The 21,347-nt window shown below is 42.6% G+C and overlaps 1 protein-coding gene across 8 annotated transcripts in view; it reads left to right on the forward strand.

Moving 5' to 3' along the window:
* Positions 1–21,347, forward strand: part of DLC1 (DLC1 Rho GTPase activating protein) — a 321,812-nt gene that overhangs the window by 272,386 nt on the left and 28,079 nt on the right. The window contains exon 1 of one of the 8 annotated variants that reach the window (XM_081130752.1): positions 7,178–7,745. The exons of 5 other annotated variants lie outside the window; for them this stretch is intronic. In XM_081130752.1, the coding sequence (XP_080986878.1) occupies positions 7,532–7,745 (214 nt within the window). In that variant the 5' untranslated portion in view covers positions 7,178–7,531. Of the gene's footprint in view, positions 1–7,177; positions 7,746–21,347 lie in introns of those variants that run through there. 2 more of the 8 variants (XM_081130755.1, XM_081130754.1) reach the window with 2 other exon arrangements.

The raw sequence follows: 21,347 nt of genomic DNA on the forward strand, positions 1-21,347 counted from the left end.
CATACACACACAAACAATGCATTTATGGAAAAATCCAAAAGCTTCTCAAGAACTCAGTGCTCCTAGGTCCCCGACTCATATCCTGACCCTGTGAGCCTTTTTGCAACAGGCCTTTATGGAGGCTCATTCTATGCAAGGCATCTGTTGGTGACGCCGGGGGAGACGGAAAAGTCAGAGGAGACAGCTAAAGCATCTCTTTGGGTAAATAGTGAAACCTATTACAAAAAAATTAAGCAAAAACCCCACTTGTTAAATGACCTTGTTTTGCAAATTGATTTTGTGCCTTAGCATTTCTGCCTTCAAAACATGTAGGGAAAACTACTTAAGTAAATTCCTGGTTAATAATTAAAAAGAACAAATAAGTAAGACCTTTGAATTTTGTTTGAATTGTTGATTTTTTTGATATCATAAATAAACAAGCTTAAAAGGCAAAAGACAAACTTATAAAGATACTTTTATAATAAATGACAAATGGTTAATATCACTAATGTCTAAATAATATTAAAAAATAAGAAAAGACAAAATGTTTCATTTAAAAAGGATTATACGATTAAATAGGTAACTTTAAAAAATACAACTGGTTTCTAAATCGGAGTATATTCAACCATTATAACAAAAGGACCAGATATAAAAGGACGAATACTGTATGAATCTACTTATATGAGATATTTAGAATAGCCAAGTTAGACAGGAGGTAAGTACAGCGGTTACAAGTAGCTGGTGGGGGAGGAAAATGGGGAGTTATTGTTAAATAGATACAGAGCTTCAGTTGGGGGAGATGAAAGAGTTCTGGAGATGGATGGTGGTGATAGTTGCACAACAATGTGAACGTCCTTAATGACACTGAACTGTACACTTAAAAATGACTAAAATCATAAATTTTATGTTATATATATTTTACTACAATAAAAAAATTCAGTCAGTTTCATATTCAAACAAATGTGAAATAATAATAATGAGACCTTTTTGTTTATTAAATTAGCAATAGAAATGGAAGTTATAATGCTGGCAATTCTTAACATGAAGAGAAATGGGTACATTCATACACTGGTCAATATGCAAAATAGATACAAACCTTCTGGATGAGAGTTCAGAAATATATATTAAATGTCCTAATACCCTTTGATCTCTTAATTCAAAGTAAATGAATATGCCTAGGGAAATTATCATTCTTGCCCTTTAAAATTTATTAAGCAAGAATATTGAAAAAAGAAATAATGGTTTATCCATAGATGGAATATGAAACGACCATAAAAAGTCACAGTCTTCAGATATATTAAGTGAAATAAAATATTACAGAACAATATGTACTATGATCTCAATTTTGTACAATCAAGTATCTTTACCTTAAGTACCTGACCAGGATAGACATGAAAATAAATCTGCAATTATATCTGGTAGTGAAATTATGAGAAGGTTTCATTTTTTTCTTTATACTTTTTTGTCATTTTTAACTTTTTAGTAATGAATGTTTTATAGTTATAAATTTTAAATGATTAGAGAGCAAAATATTAAATATTATTAGTACTTATAAAATAATGTTATCCAGCTCCAACTTTCAATGAATGATTTTTTACAAGCTCAAAAAATAACTCTTAAATCAAGGGTAATGTCAGAATAAACAAAGAATCAAAGCATGCCATTAAAATGGGCTAATTCAGTGGGAAAGTAGCCCAGGTTCTTTCATGGAGTCAAAACATTGCAATTTTGACTTTTCGCTTGGCTTGATTTTTGTGTTGTCAGAGGCCCCAGGAAAGAGTCAGAGACGTCACTGGTGAAGGTCAGATGGGAGGTGGGGCGCAGGGGCACTGACTGGGAGCCAGCATTCCAGGGTTCACTTCTCTGCCACTTGGAGCAGAGAGGCCTTGGGCTAACCAACTACCCGAGCTGTTAAATGAAAGAGCCTTTAAAGGAGATCCTGTGGTAAATATTGTAATTATCTCAGGAAAGCACGCCCATTGATTTATCAAACCAGAATTGAGAATTCAGTATGTTCAAATGCTCCACTGAACTATTCCAGAACTGGATCTGCTCTACTTTCCACCAATGGCTTTCTCTTCCAAGCCCTCTCTTCATGGTCATTGTTTTTAGTCATTTGCTAAAGTTATTTTTTTATTGAGGTATAACTAACATATAACATTATATTAGTTTCATATGTAAAACGTAATGACTCAATATATGTATATATTGGAAAACGATTACCACATTAAGTCTAGTTAACATCCATCACCATACACAGTTGCAAATTTTTTTTCTTGTGGTAATAACTTTTAAGATCTCTCTCAGCAACTTTCAAATATACAATCCAGTATTATTTTATTAACTATAGTCACCATGCTGTACACTACATCCCCAGGACTTATTTATTCATGTTCATTTTTGTTTCACCAACACACTGCCTTTTCTAAGGGTTAAAAAATATTTGTTAAATGATAGAAATACTGTGCCAGGCTGCTTCATATTTGGGCTTACGTGATTATCCAAAAAGTAGATTTATATCATACTTATGCAGGAACAAGGGGCTCTTCCCTTTTTAACCAAAAATGTCACTGGTAGACTAAGTAAACCCTCCCTACGTTTTAAACTGAAATTGTTCAAAAATGTTGTCAAAAAGGTCTGACTGAAAAAGAAAGCTAGTTCTGGTAAAATTTAAAAGGGGTGAATTTATTTCACTGCCTAAGCCCTCTCTTGCTCTCGGCTTGCCCCATCCTACACCCCCTAAATTTGGGTTTTAAACATTTCTGAAAAGACTAGATACCATGATAGATGGTGGGGAAGAACCCAGATTTGAGTCACTGAAGCTTAGACATAAATGAATGTTTTAAGGACAACCATTGTATTTTGAACGTAAGTACTTCTCTTAAATTAATACTGTTTAAAAGTTATTTTCAAAACTTTCTGTTATTTGTCATATTTCCTTTGAACATTACAAATAAAATTATTTTATGTACTAATTTCACAATGCTGCATTGAACACAAATTATATTACGACACTCCAAGCGCAGGAATCTTTTTGTTCCTGTGGGAGAGAAATTTCCTAAGAGATTGCTTGGCTCATATCACTAGGGCAGAGGTTTAAATTAGTTGCCCCAGGGCTCGATGAAGCCCAAAGTTGAAATTACTTGGAATGAGTTTAGATTTTTTTAAAATTTGTTGCCATCTGGGCCCTGGCTGGGTCGCTCAGTTGTTTAGAGCGTCATCCCCATAGGCCAAGGTTGTGGGTTTCACCCCCGTCAGGGCACATACAAGAATCAACCAATGAACACAGAAACAAGTGGAGCAACAAATCGATGTTTCTCTCTCCCCACCCCCTTCCTCTCTCTCAAAATCAATTTTTTTAAAAAGTTTGTTGCCAGCATCTAAAAATTGGGAGATTTGATATAAAAATATCGAAATCTAGGGGATCTTGAAAAATCTTCAAGCCCCGAGCAGCGGGGCTGGGTATGTTAACAATTTGCCAACAATCCAATGGGCCCGTGTGGCGCTGTCCTCTTGGAGGGTCCTGGGCTCCTGGGTTCTCACCTGCCTGCCGCGGCTTGCTTTCCTAACCAGTATTACCTGCCTGAGTGCCTGTAGACACTTTTTAGATCTTTAAAAAAGAAAAAAAAAAAACAGGGTAGTGGAAAAAATGCAAGCGGTTGTCCTTAGTCACTCGGCTTTCTGTCATGCAGTTTAAGAGTCAGCTATGTGGTTTTTCTAGCCTTGGTAATATGACAGTTGAATGTGAAAAACATCCAGAGAGACAGGGTATGGATATTCCTGTGAATAGCTGCCATGAAGCTGATGCCCAAACGGAGAAGAGCATGGACACGAGCAAACAGCATAGGACCTCGTGTCAAACCTTTTTTCTTTCTTTTTTTCTAATCTGCCCTTAAGAACAAATAATTGACGACAGTAGAACCTCATGTAGTTTGTGTTGGTTTTTTACTCCTATGTATTGAAGGGGTTTCAGAGGAACGTGGACTGCTGGTGGGCAGGCAAATGGGCTACACATTAATCCCTGCCTCTTAAGAGTCCAGCGTTTCAATACCCAAATCTCACTGTAGATCAGCTAACAAACCCAATCTAATGTCATCTGCCTGTGACAGACACGCAAAACCTTGGGTGATAAGTTGAAGGTTAAGTGAAGAGGCAGGGCTCTGAACTGTCCCAGAGACCCTCTTTCATCTGGTAAAGCACCGCTGTTTGTGTTGACACTCTTAATGACTTTTCCACTCCTTCCTTCCCCCAGTTTGTAAAGGTCCTCAGATTGAGAAAGGTTAAAGTCAAGGTCTTGTTTTGTTTTAATCTTCTCCTAGATAATTATTTAAGTAGGAATTGCATGTTTTCGCTTATGCACCCACTTAGTGCTATATAATAGCTAACATTATCAAGTGCCTACTGTGTGCTAAGCACGTGCCTGCATTATCTTATTCCATCCTCATTAAAAACTCCATGAACTGTGCACTATGTCAACCTCCTGTTGTAAAGATAAACTGAAGTTTGAGAGCTAAATAATGTGTTCATCGCACAGCTAGTAAGCAGCCTGCTCCAAAAGTCCTGCCTCAACCACTATTATATGTGTGTAGCAGCCTTCAAAATGTAGCATGTCCATTTCTAACAGGACTGAGAATTAAAACTGTGAAAACTGGGGTTTGGCCCAGGACACAGACTGTGTCAGTAAACCAAAGAAAGGTAGAAGATGATGAAATTCAGTGATGCCAAACAATGCATCACCAAGGAAAGTGTCTTTGTAGTTACTAGTCTTATTAGACAATGAACAATTCACATAGTACAAATCTCCAGAGATATAATGCAATTAGAGAAGATCCAGAGAAGACGGCATCAGTAATCAAGGAAAAAGAAATGAGGCTTAAACAAGAAGAGACAAAAATGTTAGCATGCTTTATTCTGGAAAGATGAATACTTACTAGGCTTGGTATATGGGGATTGCTCAGACTCCTAGAAACTTAATTAAACTAAAAGACAACTTCTCTCAGCTAATAAACATTAAGAACTTATTCTGAGAATTCACATGCTTTGGAGGAGATGCTTAGAACATCTATATTTTTAAGGTTTGGATTTTTTAATAAATAAGGGAAATTAGTATATTTAGGAGGTGTATTTCTAATTTCCAAGTTTGAAATACACACTGCAGCCTGGGTGATCTTTTCAGAATGCAGATTTGATCATGGGATACCTTCTTCCATTAAAACGGATTCTCACTGCTAAGGATTAAAAGAATTCTTAAACACAGTCATGCAGGGAACTGAAAGTTCTTGCCCTTACTTATCCAGCATTCCCTGGAATCACACTCCTCCTTGCTGGCAATTGTGTGCAGACACTTTGACAGCTCCTTCAGCACCCAAACTTCAGTGGGCAGCTCCCTCTTCTTGTCCTGGGCCAGGTCAAGTCCCTGTTTCCTGGCCCTCACAGCACCTCTTTTTCATGTGCCCCGATTTGCCTCCCTCTAAGTAGGCAGAGGTGGGCCTGCTCTTGCTTACCTTTGTGTCCCCGTAAGTTGTGCTCCTCAACTCAAGGGCTCTCCCCTTGGGATGTTCTATCAAGAACCAGAGGTGGTCATCTCATTTATTTGAAGCACGTAAAGGAGATGGGATTCACATTCACAGCTCTGTCTGGGAAAGGGAAGTTTAGCTATTGCTTCTATACACTATTTGGTTAATTACATGTTAACTTCCTTCCAGTTGGCTACACTTAATCTGGTTGGGTCCCTATCAAGGTCATCCTGTTTACTGCTGTGTCTGCAAAATACTGTGCTACATTTGAACTTTTATCAAGAAGAACGTTTAGTAGGAACCGCCCAGACCTTGAGACCCTTGTCTTACTGAACAGTTGTAGGTAGGTAAAAGCCCTGGACATATTGTTGAATAGAGAAGCCCTATGCCCTCCTAAAATGCCACTCTCCAGGGCCTAATTCTGGTCTGGGTAAATTAAGGGGCCAGTGGTGGAGGTAGCATTTTTATTTTGTTTTTGAAAAACAGGTAAAAGAGAATTTTGTGTATGTGAACTAAGGCATGACTATGAAACCAATGCATTTTAAACTAAGAAACTAAATTCTCCCATTTGCATCTAACCCAATTTAAAAACAGACTGCCCCAGCTCCTCGATCCCTTGCTTTATAGAGTGCTATCTAAGACACTACATATATTTCACTTATTTAGTTTATTGTGCATCTTCCCCACCAGGAAGTACACTCCAGGAGGGATGGGGTGTTTGTCGTTTTTTGCTCACTGAGATACCTCCAGAGTGTAGAACAGGGTTGGGCACGTAGTAAATGCTCTCAATAATGCCCAGAAATAATAGGCAGAAAGTATCAATTAGCCCCAAAGTAAATTTTCATGGAACTCTGGTTTGGATTTTTTTTAATCTTATAGAGATTGTATTCAGTTATTAGCTTTAAGACAATTAGGCTTCCTAGTATATCAGGAGCCTCAAATTACAGTGCACTAGAATAACTGAGCACTTGTAAAAACGCAGGTTATCACCATCAAAGATTCCAACTCTGCAGTCTGGGGTCGGGTCCTACCAGTTCCAGGAGCTGCGTTAGGTTGTAGCCAAGGGCCAGGATTTGCACACAGAAGTACTCAATGAGAGCAGAGGAAAAACGCATCCTTCACTCCAGCTGTGTTCATTACTTACATTACGCCTAGGGGCTTTAGCAATGATTAATGAATTTCTAAAGGACTGGTACTTTCCCCATTTTACAGATCAGAAAAGGCTGGTTTATTCATACTTTCCCGCTTCTCCTCTGTTCACGCGAATTTTTGCGGTTCCTACCAGAATGAAAGGGAGAATTACAGAGATTTTTTTAAAAAGTGTGCAAAGCTACCAAGAAAAACAGGAAAAGTGCGCGGTGCCCAGCGGAAACCTCCCGTCCAAGTAGACGCCTAGAGGGCACAGCCTTTGCCTTTGCCCCGGGCTCCCGGGGTTGGAGACCTTTAGGCGTTTCCTGCTGCAGACGTGCGCAGCGCCAGAGCCTAGCATTCCAGTCCCGCCGAGGAGGTGCGGGCGGGCTAGGCGGGGCCAGCGGACTGCCCGCGGCCGAGGCGGGCGGGCCCAGCGGCGGGGAGGGAGCGGGGGCGGGGCCCGGGGCGGGGCGGGGCGAGCGGGTGGGGCCAGAGGGCTGCGGCGGCCGCGGCGGGCTACCTGGGAGGTGGGGAGGAGGCCCCCTGCCCCGCCCTCGGGGTGGGTCCTGCTGGCGGGCGCAGCGGGAGGCCGCGCCGGAGACTGTGCGCTGGAGCAGCGGGTGCGGGGGCGCTTCGCTGCTGCCCGGCTATGGCCGATCTTCGCAGCAGGAGTAACCGGTCCCGGGCTTCTCGCCCCGCTCCCTGAGCGCTCTCCCTCTTCGACCTCTGAAAAACTCTGCGTTGTGTCTGGGCCGTGGCGAGCGGCACCGAGAGGCTGGCAGGGATGCGCTGAGGACCGCTGGAGCGCGCGTCCCTGGGAGCCGCCGTGCGCCCCGCGCGGAAGCCCAGGTGTCTCGGGCTACCTCGATTTCCCCACTGTACGCCCGCCGCCCCCGCCGCACTTGATGTGCAGAAAGAAGCCGGACACCATGATCCTAACACGTAAGCTAGACTTGTGCCTTGCCGTTAGGCCAGCTGCGGGAGCGAGCTGCGGAAGGGACCCGCCGCGGAGGAAATGTCACCCCACCTTGTCAAGTCGGTGCCTGGCGTTCTGTGCTTTTGAAACGCTTTCCGAGGAGGCTTGGGACCGAGTCGCCCGAGTTTCTTGGAGTGGAGGAGGTGGAGTGTGGGGAAAACAAGGGGTTTGGGGGGGAGGTCTTAATCTCGGGTAATGACCCCTGGCTGCCCATTGCTTGGCTCACGGGCTGGCGCGTCCGGGGGGCTCCCGGAAGGGCTGCGGGCCGGGCGCTACCGCGACTAATGAGTGAAGCCCGCGTTAACTTCCCGCGGGGGCTGCGGGGGCTTGGCCGGGCTCGTGGTGCATGGCCGGGCGCGGGTCGCGGGGCCAAGCGGGGAACTCGGGGCCAGGCGGCTTCCATCGCCCCTGGAAATACCAGGCGATGATGGCCTCCGGCTCCGAGGACCGTGGCGTGACCGCCTTTGTGGTATCTTTCCTCCGGGGCTCTTTCAAGGCTCGGTACTTGATTTCCTTCACCAGACAAGTCCAAAACCAGCTTTGCCTACCTAGGAGTTTATTACTTAGGGGTGTTTAGATCGTAGTGGCATTTGGAAAAAAAAAATTTTTTTTAACTGAAAGTAGATTAATCAAATAGTTGTCATAATTTCAAACCGTTTTCTTGAAATATTTTAAACGCTGTACAGTAACTCAGAAAAGGCTCAGTTTAGTGGCCGCCGCCCCTGGAGAGTGTTGAAGCTCTTTGGCAAGCCCCAGGGTTTGTTTGCACATGAGGGGTCCTGCTAGAAAGGCCGCAGTGTAACTTCTTGCGCCGGGGCCGTTGAATGGGTTTCGTAAAACGTAAAATGTCCCATCGAGGTGCCCACGCCCTTGGCTCCGGAGGGGGCCCGCGCGGAGCGAGCCCCGGGGCCAGCGAAAGGAAGGAAGCTCGCCTCCCGACCCGACTGCTTGCGAAGGAGGTGACGGCCTTTTGGAGCCCCGCCACACTCGGTGACCTTGTCCCCACCTCCGACGTCACGGCCGAGCTTTTGATCCTACCGAACAAGTTGCAGGGTTGGCGGCCGCCAGCCAGCCCCGCTACGTGTAACTCAGCGAGCCGAGCGCCCTTCTAGAGCTCAGCCCGTTCCGGGGGAGGCTCGAGCGGACCCGGGGGGGGCGGGGGGGGGCCGGGAATCCTGCGCCCGCAGCCTGCTCGCTGGTGAATCTGGGAGGTGACCCTCCCTGTGCTTCCATCATCGGCGACCTGGGGTTATAACTGTTTTCCACGGGGGGAGGTGGTGAGTGTCTGGCCCTGATGTTCCCCAAATACCAGCTTCTGTAGTTACTGTAGAAGGAAGCCCCTGCGTGCAGTCCGTCTGCTCGGTGGAGAAACCTTGCCCCACGCTAGCTGTGAGTGAGTCCCTCCTGTACACTCAACGTGATTAGCAAATGGGCTCCTTCTCAGCATTCGCAGGCCGGTTCAGCCGTCGGCCTGGAGGACTGCAGCCTGGGCACTGCTGCCCACTCCAGAAAGATTCATGAGGGTGGCATCTATGACGCATTTGGGTAGAAAAAAATCCCAGCTCTGGAGACAAGAATACTGAGTCTCAAATTACTTTTATTTTCCCCAAACTGCTGAAAGGGTGAGGGAAAATAATAGCCCAGCAGAACCCTGGATGTAAATCTATCAGCAGCTCGAAGAGGTTGACTAATTCAGCATCCATCTGGTCCTCTGCAGAGATCATTTGCAGACCATAAGTGTGGAATTAGTGGAGGCACCCAGTGCCATCTTGGCTTGCAGACTGCAGCAGATGGTCGGAGGGGTGCCCTGGAAGTCGGCAGCCCCCCTAATAGAAGAACTAAAGTCCTGGAGATTGAGTGTCAAATAGTTAGCAGATGTACGTTCAGAAGTTATTTCAAGACATTTTCGGAGAAAATGTTGGCGATTGCTTGTATTAACTTTTATTGTAGTGTGCCAGATTTATAGCGTGGCCCAAGCCTGGGTGCATATTTTTATGATTAGTACTACTGTTCAGAGTTTAAAATTGAAGCACAGCAGACTTACTTTCTCTCCCAGCTGCTTTCAAAAGTTTGCTTTTGACAAAAACATTTTATTTTTATTCAAGCTGAGTGACACCTTACACCAAGTTGGCTAGAAGCTTAAGAACACCTTACACCAAGTTTGCTAGAAGCTGACTTGGTTTCCCAACTCTGCAGGATCAGAACAAGTAGCTCCCAACTTAAATCTTGCACTAGAGTGGATGGGAAAAGTGGTTTTAGTGACTTCCATGTGTCTTAACTTCCCAGGTATAGATCTTAGGAGAAATACCACGTACATCTTCAAGAGTGAAAAGGTTGAAAAGCCACGTAGTTCACTATGGCTAATCGTAGGCAGTGTTCCAAGTTTTAATACACTGGACCAGTCAAAGGATTTTCCTATATTTGTGGAGTGAAGGTGAGAGGCCAGTTGCACTTTAACCTAAAGCCCTTCTTTATTTGTTTATTTTTTTGTTACTGTTTTATACTGCGTTTCAAAGAGCAAAGACAAAGTAAGGTTTAAGGATGTTTTTACATGAAAAAAGGATGTTTGGTTGCTTCTGGAAAAGATACCACATTAACAGGAAAGCCTGTTGTGATTAAACAAGTTACTACTGTGAAGTGAGTGAAAACTGTATATGGTGTAGAATTAGTGCGGGGGCTTAAAGGGGACATGGCGGGCCCCAGCGAGATGCCGACAGTCAGAGGCTTGGTGGGATTCCAAGAGGTGGTTTCAAATACAAAAATAAGTACTTGGGTTTCCCTTGGTGATTTTAAGCCATGATGCAATGTTCAAATGAGAGTGGTATTTTTATGACTTAGGCGAGTAAATATGCAATTTGAAAATATCCAGGGAAGGGTGAATTGGTCCAGAAGACTGGGGCATGCAAAGTACAGTGGGTGAAGTGAATCGTACTTTTCTGAAGAGAGCCTTGTGCTGGACAGGATGGTCCAGTATTGTAAACACGAGTTTCTCATGCTTAATTCTCCTTCCTAGCAACAGGAAGACGGAAATGAGGCCATGCAGAGAGGGGGGAAAAAAAGACCCTGACCGGCTCCAGACAATACTTGACCCACCCTAGCTAGCATTCACCGTGTACAGCCAGAAGACTTGCAAAAGTAAAAATAACTTCAGATGTTTCCCTTTCCTCCCTGGCTGTTGCCAGATCACTAAAGACCCAATTATTGGTGCTTTAGAACAAGCAATTTTCAACTGGTGTACCGCAAGAATTTTTTTAAAACGTGCAATACCTGAGTATTTAGTCAGGGGCACTGACCTCTTTTCCCTTATATTGTAAAATAAAAAAATGATAACAGCCAACACAATAATAGCCACCAGGTGTGAATGAATCCAAGCTAGACCTATTTTTTTTTTTTGTCAGATTGACAATATATTTTTTGGTGTACTGCAGAATTTTAGTGATTAGTGTATGTGTGCCATGAGATTGAAAATTCCTGCTTTACAACATTATAGCAAAACCTGGCCCCATGGTGTAACTGGCATGAAGGCGCACATCAGGTCAAGCCTGTTTGTGAAATTATAAAGCAGACCTGGGGAGAAAGGAGATTTTCATTTTTCATCTTTGCATAGTCCAATGATGAGAATTATATGAGTTGAGATCCAGTGGAGGAGAGAAAATTGAATTCCTAAATTTATTCATTCCTCTGCATTTCTGTGAGTGCTTATTTTAACAGTACTTTACCCCTAAGATGCTTACTTTGGGGCAATTGTGGGTCTACAGTGCAAAGGGATTATCTGTATACAGCATTCAAGACATAGAAGCTTTTCCTCCTGTGGTGGTGGAGGTAAACTAATGCTCAACCATAAAGTGTAAATAACCAAACACTCTGTCCTGGAAAGGCCCTCCCAAGGCCTCTTTTCAATAGCCCTGGGTGAAATTAGGAGGAAGATGCTTTTCTGGAGCTGACTCTGGCCATGGAAGGATTTAAAGACTTGAGGGTGATTCCTCTTTTAAGAAAGACGATGCTGTAGGATTAAACTGTGTTTTCTAGGAATGGGTTACTGGTGTGAATGCAATCAGTGGTGGTTTCTTTCGAGCTCAAATTAGTCAGAAATTAATTAATGTAAAAGGGGTAAGATTCCTAGCTAAGAAGGGCTCTTCCTGTCTGTCTGCACTTTTCCTTGGGGGACCCCTGTTATTGTTAAGGATTATCATGATCAATGATAAGGGGTAGGGAGGGGTCCTGCTGGGGGCTCTTTAATTAGGTCTACTCTGCCTTGACTTTTTTCTCACTAGCTACTCCCTCCTTGCCATTGAAATTCATGGTGGACAGGAAGAAAGCCTTGCACACTTAGCCTAGGTACTTTTAGCCTTTTCTATTATGGATACTCCTTTCTTAAGTTTTATAAAAGATGTGCAGGCTTTTGACAAGATAGTATTACTATTACAGAAGTAAAATTTACCATGTTTGCATTCATGGCCACATTTATTTTGTACCGCAACACCATGAAGTAGATACAGTGGTCTCCATTTCCCAGGTGAGGAATTGGAGGCTCGAGGGGTTAAAAGCCTTGTCCAGATCACTCACTGTACATGGCAGAGCTAAGATTTCAACCAGCTGTGTGTGGCTGTCGAGTCCAGCTGAGGGAGACGGGAGTTGATTCTGTTTAGGAAACAATACTTGTCATTTGGCATCATGTAGAGCCTTGCAGTAACTTCGCAGTTTCCTAGGGGACTTGAGCTCCTGGGTAGGCAGCTACAGTGTTAGGGTTCAGGACTGGAAAAGCAGTGGGTTTTGCCCCTTCCCCGGGGGCCTAGCGGGTGGAGACTGAGCCTCTGTCTCTGACATGCAAACAAGGGGTCTGGGATCCTGTATTCTAGCCTGTGTTAACTGTACTGAATGCTTTCTTCAATGAAAGTCTTATAAGATAATACATCTAAGGGAAAATTTTCTCACAGATGTTACTGAAAACATTTGAACGGCATCATGAAAATGCCTGCCTGTGAGGAATTCATGTTCCTGGGCACCCAAAGGTAAAATGTTAAAACTTAACTGAAATCAAGCCAAACATAGAGGGGTCAGTTTCTCTTAATCAGTCATCCTTGCTTTTTTTTCCTGCTGCTAGACCTTTTCACAAGCATGCTCCTTTCCCGTTCACAGGCACCTCTACTTGGTGGCCTTTTCAGGTTCCCCTTCCAGCCCCCAGGAGAAAAATCTAAGGCTGAGGTTGGCAGGTTGCTGAAGTCCTCAGATGCCTTTGACACCTCCCATCCACATTTTGTTCTTGCCCCACCTCCCAGTGTCCTGCGGAGAGGACTGGAGGCTGCTTCCTGCCTTGTCAGAAAGGCGCCTTCCTTCTTGCGGGAGTCCCTGGAGGATGTCTGAGGGACAAAAGTTTTCCACACCCTGAGGCTGTAGCATTTCTCAGGCTGCAGCTCTCAGGAAACTGGAAAGGAAGGGCCCTTGGAGGTGAGAAGGCCTGTGGCCCATGCACGGGGGTGCACAACAGCCACATTGTGCCTTTTGTCACATTCAGGTGATAAAGTAGATAGAAGATGCTGAAATTCTGAAATCATCGTCACCTCCCGGGTCTGGAGAAACCAGAAACTCATAAGGGACGGTCTCCACACAACATTCTTTTTCAAGCTAGATAGCATGAAAAAGGGATCTTGCCTCATCCTTGTGTGTTTGTACAAGTCATTTCGTGGGAAATTCCAGAACTTTGCAAAGCAGCCTGGAAAAACATTGCCTCTTCCCTGCTGAGATGTGGGGAAGTTCAGTGACTAGTCCAAGGTCACATGTGAATTGAATGGAACTTCAGACCCCTTCCTGCCTGGAGTGTCAGCAATGTGTGTACAGCAACAAAGTGAGGGTCTTAATTTGTTTGTAGGAAAAGTGTATCAGTTATAACATCAGAGATGTTCTTAAACCAGATAGAGGTACCTGAATCAAAATTTCACCATTAAATGGTATGTTTTGGAGGGACTGGGTGTTACAAGCAATTTTGATGAAAATGATTCTTTAGGTCAGTTAAAAGACAGTAATACCTTTTAAAATACTTTTTGCCACAAAACTGAGAGAGTCAAATTGACTAGTGTTACCTGTTTGAGGTTAGACATAGGAATGGCTAGAAATGGCTTATATTGACCAGTACCTGCCATGTGTTTATTTGACTCTTGATTTTCTTTTTTTGTCTTTGTCAGAATTAGCTAAAATATAGATGAACAGTTTCTTTAGAATTCCTCATTATTCCCTGTATTTCTAATGTATGAGTTTTTGTAGCCCTACAATTTGCACAGTATTTTATATTTCCTGTGATACAGCACCCTAGAAGTTAAGGCAGAAACCGAAGATTGGGGGTAAGTGGGTGGGGACCTTAGTAGAGTTTGCTTTGTTAACATATGTTAAAAGGAAGAATGGATGTGCTTGCCAACCTTTAATGATGGAGATGGTAGGGGTTACTTTAGGTTTGTAAGAAGGTATTTTGCTCTAAATAATAAGACTGAAAGGAAATGGACTATACAATCTTAACACATATATTTTCTTTCTTGAAATTGTCTTCTTAATCTATGCGGTTATCATCTTTAAATGGTTCAGTATTTTAAGAGCTATTTCAAATCATTTTTCTTAGCAAAGCATGGTTTGAAACGCATAAGTGTTTGATATAGAATACTAAAAATGTGTGTGTGCTTGCATGTATAAACCAAGGGGTTTTGTTTTTTTAATTCTGCCCGCTTGAAATGAAATAGAAAGGTGGTGATGCAGTATTCATTTCCTTAGTAGTTTATTTTCATTTCTGTTGGACTGCTCTGTGCTGGGTAGTAAGTGCCAATTTTGATTCGTTGGGAGATATTTTCTGTTCCTGGAAGTAATTGGATCAGCTCGAGTCTGGAGCGCCTGATAAACCATGTCATACATGGGCTCGAATTAATACTGAGCTGTTTACCTTTACGAGGGAAAAGCACGTATTTTTTTTATGTGTGCTACTTGCTTTTTTTGGTCTGTGTGTTAAAAACAGTATTTTGCAAATGCTTGAACTAGATGATCCCCAAAGGGAATTTCAAATGATTTAAATTTTTGTTGCTGAGTGTCGCCCTTGCATCATGTGCCTAATCCCAGGTATAGGCTTGCAGGGCGGGCCTCCCAAGGTTTCGTTCTTTCAAGGTGAAGCTATTTATTAAGTTGTCATCACATCGTTGGAAAAAATGGGTCCTTTCCCCCCTTTATATTATTTCTAGGAACGTTCTTTACTAGAAAGCAACATATCTGCCTCCAAATCTCAAACAAGAGAAAAAAGAGAAAACAACGTATCTCCCCCAAACTTCCAGTTCTTACTCAGACTCAAAAACAGTCCATGATTTAAAGTGAATTTACAGAATTGTGACTTAAAGTAGTTACTATTGTTCTGATTTTTTGAGGGAAGAATGTCTATATGAAATTGATTATAAATCTGGAAAACTGACAGTAGAAATGAAATCTATTCTTAAGGTTGTCGGTGAGAAAGGGAACTGAGCATAAAGGAAATCTCAAACCGAAACCTAGGGGATTTGTAAAGCCTACGGCAATCCAGTGTTTTACAGATGAGAAAATAGGTCCAGAGAGATTATTTTCTTAAAAACTACTTAACTGAACAATGAATTCTTTCCTGGACCAGTTTTCCTGACCTGTTACAGGTTATATTTTGCCCCCTTTCTGTGATGGATTATTTGAAAGTGTTTGAGACACTCAGATGCAAAGTTATTTTACATCAGAGGAAATGGAGCTGGCTGCTCCTTGGGTTACCAGGCAAGGAGATGCTTCTGTCTGCCTGCGGGGTGACCTGCTTCCCACTCCCTGCCTCCGCTTCCTTCGTGCTGTTACAGTAAACCCCGCCGCTCACCGCCCCGGCACTAACACCTGCTCGCCCGCCTCTGCACGGAGCTGCTTCTGTCTCTCCACTCCCAATCTCTTCTCCCACCGTCCAGTCTCCCGTAGATCATACCCCTCCTTGAATAAAGGCGGAGCCTAAACATTAAACTTGTCTCCGGCAGCCCCCTCCCTCTCCCCTCCCACCTCTGAATTCATACAGGTCTTTCCTGTGTCACATCATATTCTCCTCTGTACTGTACTGAAGTCCTTAGTTTCCTTCCTTCCTTCCTTCCTTCCTTCCTTCCTTCCTTCCTTCCTTCCTTCCTTCCTTCCTTCCTTCCTTCCTTCCTTCCAAAAAGGCAGTGAATGAAAATAATGTATTTCCAACTGGTTGCTTTGGTAGGTAACAAATAACATTTCCTTTTCCCTTTTTAATCCTCACCTGAGGATATTTTTCCTTTGCTTTTCAGAGAGAGTGAAGGTGGGGGGGAGATAAACATCGATGTAAGAAAGACCACATCAATTGGTTGCCTCCGCATGTACCCCGACTAGGGCCAGGGATCCAGCCTGCAACTGAGGTACGTGTCCTTGGCTGGAATAGAACCCGGGACCCTTCAGTCTGCGGGCCAATGCTTTAACCACTGAGCCAAACTGGCTGGGGCCAAATAACATTTTCAGAAAAAAGTAGAAAAATGTAAGGCTGCATTGCTTACTGTGTTACTTAGTGAGACTTGTTTCAGTTTTACATATGCTTATATATACACATTTTTCTACATGAATATGTGTGTATATTTATACATATGACCTGCATACACACATGTAACAGGTTACAATGTAAAATGTATTTCTTATTGTGGATCCTGGTCAGAAAAATTAAGACCACGTTATTAGAACAAAAATCATATTGTGGCATATTTATTTATGTCGCATTTGCTTATTGAGCAACTACTATGTGCCCCACACTGTTGTAGGCGCATGGGATTTATATCAGAATAAAACAGACAGATTTGCCCTTTTGGAGCTTACAGAGGGGAAAGACAGAAAATACACATAATAAGTATTTTGGAAGAATAAAAAATAAGGCAGGAAAGGGTGATTAGGGTGAGTGAGAAGAGGCCAGTCAAGCTGGATCACTTAGCCTGAGGGAGATGGAGTGACGGATGAGTGTAGTAAGGAGCCAGGACATATGGGCTCCTGTTAGGACTTTGGCGTTCACTTTGAAGTGGGGACTCACTGGTTCTGCCTGTACAGGGTCGTTTAGGACCTAACAAATATGTGGGCCTTAGAATAGCGCTTAAGAAACCAATTCATCCTAAATAGAGGATAGTCAGACACTATGCACTCAACTGTGAACTACCTTTCCATTCGGCTTCCTGTTTCGGGGCAGGAACCTGTGTCTCCAGTTGTCTTTGAGCACTATTGGCAACATACTTAGTAGATGTTCAATAAATAAATATTGAGTAAAAGGGGAAATGAAGGAAGATTGGCTTCACTTAAATGCGTAACTCTACTAGAATATACCTAGCAGTGGATTTGAGTCACATGCTCTTAGGCCAGATGGCCTTAAAAACTGAATTCGTATCAACAGGTCTTTCAGAAACTTCCTAACTGGTTTCTTTCAGAATGTGCACAGCAGAGGTCTAGAATTCTTTTAAACACTCGAGGGTAGGAATGCTGCTAGTTACCAGTCAAAATCTTGGCTGTGATTAGGTGACACCAGGGTTTAATAAATACTAATGTATAAATACTACTATCTGACTTGGCCCAACTAGAATTCATTTTACATAGGTAATGCCTGATAACCAGTCTTTGGCATTTGTGTGTGTTTAACATTTATTTTTATTAACTGCCAAGGGGGAAGGATTCAAGCCATAATTCTCTGTCTGAATTAGTCCTCCGATTCCTTAGGCTTTTGTTTGGGAAAGAAATTCAGGCAGCAGCGTTTGCCTCGAGCTCTGATTTTGGTAGCGAGTTGTTATAGGAGGCAGAGTGCTCGCTGTGAAGACAGCACACAGGAGCTGGAAGTAGTCACTTCCTGCTTCCACCCAATCACTGTTGCTCAACCTGCTAAGAACAGTGAGTGTAACAGAATGGTGACAAGTTTAACAGAATGGTGACGGGGTTGGGGAATTTCTTTCTCACTGTTGAGGGGGAAGGGGAAGGTAGGGTCATCCCATCATGCCAGGAAATGTGCAAATATGGCCAAGTGGTTTCCAGTCATACACAGAAGGGTCTCCTGGACCTCATTCATCTAATTACAGCTGACCACTAAAGCTGGTTCCAATAAAAATTTCCTGTTTCCTCCTTACCACATTTGTCTGTTGTTTGCTTAGGGAAAACACGGATATAAAGGTGACATTGTATTCCCATTGTGTTTTTAGCTTCTGATGGCATTTTTGCCTGGTGGGGAATGTTTTTTAAAAATTATCCTTATAGCCTGGCTGGTGTGGCTTAGTGGTTGAGCCTTGGCCCATGAACCAGGAGGTTACTGGTGATTTCCAGTCAGGACACATACCTGGGTTGCGGGCTTAATCCCCAGTAGGGGGTGTGCAGGAGGCAGCTGATAGAAATTTCTCTCTCATGAGTGTTTTTCTCTCTCTCTATTCCTCACCCTTCCTCTCTATCTAAAAGCAATTTTAAAAAATAATTTCTTTAGCCCAGCTGCGGTGGCTCAGTGGTTGAGATTCGACCTGTGATCCAAAAGATCATGGTTTGATTCCCAGTCAGGGCACATGTGCCTGGGTTGTGGGTTCGATCCCCAGCAGGGGGCCTGCAGGAGGCAGCCGATCAGTGACTGACTCTCTCATCATTGGTGTTTCTGTCTCTCTCTCCTTCTCCCTTCCTCCCTCTGAAATCAATAAAAATATATTTAAAAAATTAAATAATTTCTTTTAAAAAAATTATAGTTTTCACAGCACCACTCACATACACTGAAGGAAAAGCCATACCCTGATTGCTGGATAGAGGTCTCCAAAATGCAGGCATGGGGTAGTTCATGTGACTGAAATAATGAAACGTACATGGTTTTCTTTAATATTTTGAATGTTGTTTATGTTATATATATTTTTAAGGATAGAACCTATCCTGTTCATTTCTGTAAGTCTTAGTTCTCTATTCCACTATGGCATTTGAATGGAAAGAAAGCTCATTTTTAAGAAAAAGTGGTTATTTCTCAGCTTATTTCCTCATCTGTATGTTTTGGAGATGATACCAGTAATCCACATTTTAGAAGCAATATAAGGAGTATGAATTAATATTCATTAAATGCTTAGATAGGGCCTCATACAAAATAAGCACTCAGTAAAAGTTAGCTATTGATAAAATTGTGGGGACGCATCTGGAAAGACTGCCTTGAGAAGGCAGCATTTGGGCCAGGCCTTGAAGGATGAGTGAAATTTGACATTGAGAGGATGGGAAAGCATTTCAGGCCATAGTAGTCACAGAGATGTGTGGGAAGATGAGCATCAAGTTTACTTTGGCTGGGATGTAGAGGGAGCTGAAATATGAGGTTGGATGCCATATGAAGAGCATTGACAGCCACGCAGAGGTGTTTAGACTTGATTTTCTAAGCAATAGAGTTCCAGGAAGTTTGTGAGGGAGAGACAAGATCAAAACTGTAACAGGAAATTTGATGAGCCAGAGTTGGGTGGATTCTTGGAGAGGAGAGAATGGGAGTCTTGGGGTTTTGGTTAGGAGACAAGAGTAAAAGTAATGGCCTGGATCAGGGAGGTGAAACTGGAAAGGGTATTACAACCTGACTTGCATGTGCACATTAGTTCATTACTTATTAAGTAAAATGAAAATTTTATTTTTAAAACTCAGTACTGTACTTATATTGGATTGCTACCATTTTCTCTTGGTACTAATTGGAAAGGGGTGGGAATGAAGTCAATAACTAGTACATTTATTTTAAAAATCACTGACAGCTTTTTACAATTTTTACCATTTTCTGATTTTGATCTCTGCAGTAACAGCAGGGAAAGCTCTCATTTGTTATGCAGCCTAAGTTTTCATGAATGGACATTTTTCAATATAAAATAGATTCAGGCTTATCTATTTCCCATGGCTTCATATCTGAAAGAAAGACACATTCTCATCTATCTTAGGGTGAGGAAAAGGAGTGGTAAAATGACTGGATCGGCAGTTGTTGAAAGCTGCTTTTTTCATTATAAGCCTTTAATTCAGTTACTGCTGGAGAGGCAGACCTTCACCTGTTCACATCATTTTTTCTAACCAAGTGGCCCTAAGAAGAGTGACGATTTGGACACAGTCTTTTAGATCAGTTTTTGGTCATCTGGGAGCATTTCATTTTCTTAGTGGTGGAAAATGAATAAGAGAGTGACGGGACAGCAATAGACATTTATGAGTTCCCGAAATCACACAGGTCCTTAAGTGAGTAATATATGTGACAACACTTTGTAATTTGTGAAGCATTATATAAATAAAGTCAAGATATTTTAAAAAAATAATACTCTATATCTCTCGTGCCTCTTGGCATAAAGCCATTTTAATAAGGACATTGGCAACGTGCTCTAAACAAGTGGCAGTATTGGCTGGCGCACCGTGTCTAATTAAGGCTTTTGGGAGTGTGCTGTGACCTGGTGCCGTGACCTGGTGCCATGTGCGAACATAGCCAAAAAACGTGCACATTGAGAACTTCTAGTTACTGACCACTTGTTAAGTAAAATATTAAGAAAGCAAGAATATTTACTTTCTAACAATCTATTGTTCAATGTCTAAAAATGTATTCAACAGAAATAACCTCTAAATGGTTAGAAGTGTGAGTTCCTTAAAATATTTAAAAAAACAAAAACATTCAGTCTTTTTCCTTTCCATGTCCATCTTGAGCAGGAGGCCGTGGGGACAGAGGAGACATAGTTCCTTATTCTTGAAAATAAAATGTCCAGCCGTTACCTATTTTCCCAGCAGTATAGTTTTCTAGAAAATGTTTATTTCACGATTCCATTTAAAGCTTTCTTAATTTCTTTGTGAAACAAGGTATGGATATAAGTACATGAAAAAACGTTAAGCGCAGATAATTCACACTGGACGATTCTATTCATTCTTTCCTTCAGTGCAAACATGGAGTTTCTTACATGCTATGTCACTATCCTTCACCCCCATTCAGCCCTGAGTCTGGCGTCTCATGCTGCCGCTTTTATAAGGCCCTGAAAAGATTCATGGAAGTAAACTTGGCCGTGTCATTTTTTTCCACCCTGGTACCATAGTTGTTTGTAGTTTGGGTATTAACTAACACATCGAAAGACAGCAGGTTGTTTTTTCTCTTTGGCCTGTTAAAGAAGGATATTCCTACCTGCTTTAATGAATTTAAGTGTTCATAATTACCTTTATTTAAAGGCCAAGGAACTCTTGAAATAGGCCCAAAAGCCTGCTTTGAAACCACAAAGTTATTAAACAAAAGTAAGATACATACGTCCCCAAGATGGCCTCCCATCTGGCTCAGAGGAGAGATACTAAATGAAGGTTTGAATTTGGAATAAATTGAGCAATGTTGAGACGTTTATAAATGAGCGAATAGCCTTAGACACCTACGTCGTCTCATAGCCTGAGGAAGGTGGGAAGAAGGCTCTCCTGCCCTGGCCGGGTTGGTTCAGTTGGTTGGCCTTTGTCCCTCCACCCGGAGGTGGCTCCTGGTCAAGGGCACATGCCCTGGCTGTGGGCCGCATCCCCCGTAGGCTTGCTGGAGGCAGCCGGTCCATGTTGCGCTTTCACATCAGTGTTTCTCTTTCTCTTCTCCCTTCTCTCTCTCTAAAAACAAAACAAAACACAACAATGTTCTTTGTGCAAACAGAAACTCATGAATGTGCCCTGACCTCTGTGAGTCAGTTTTAACAGAATTTGACTGTCTGTGCTTGAATGAGTTTGAACATTCTACGTCAGTTGCTCTTGGCCTTTCT

This window comes from Miniopterus schreibersii, assembly GCF_964146895.1.
Source record: "Miniopterus schreibersii genome assembly, chromosome: 2".
Lineage (NCBI taxonomy): Eukaryota > Metazoa > Chordata > Mammalia > Chiroptera > Miniopteridae > Miniopterus > Miniopterus schreibersii.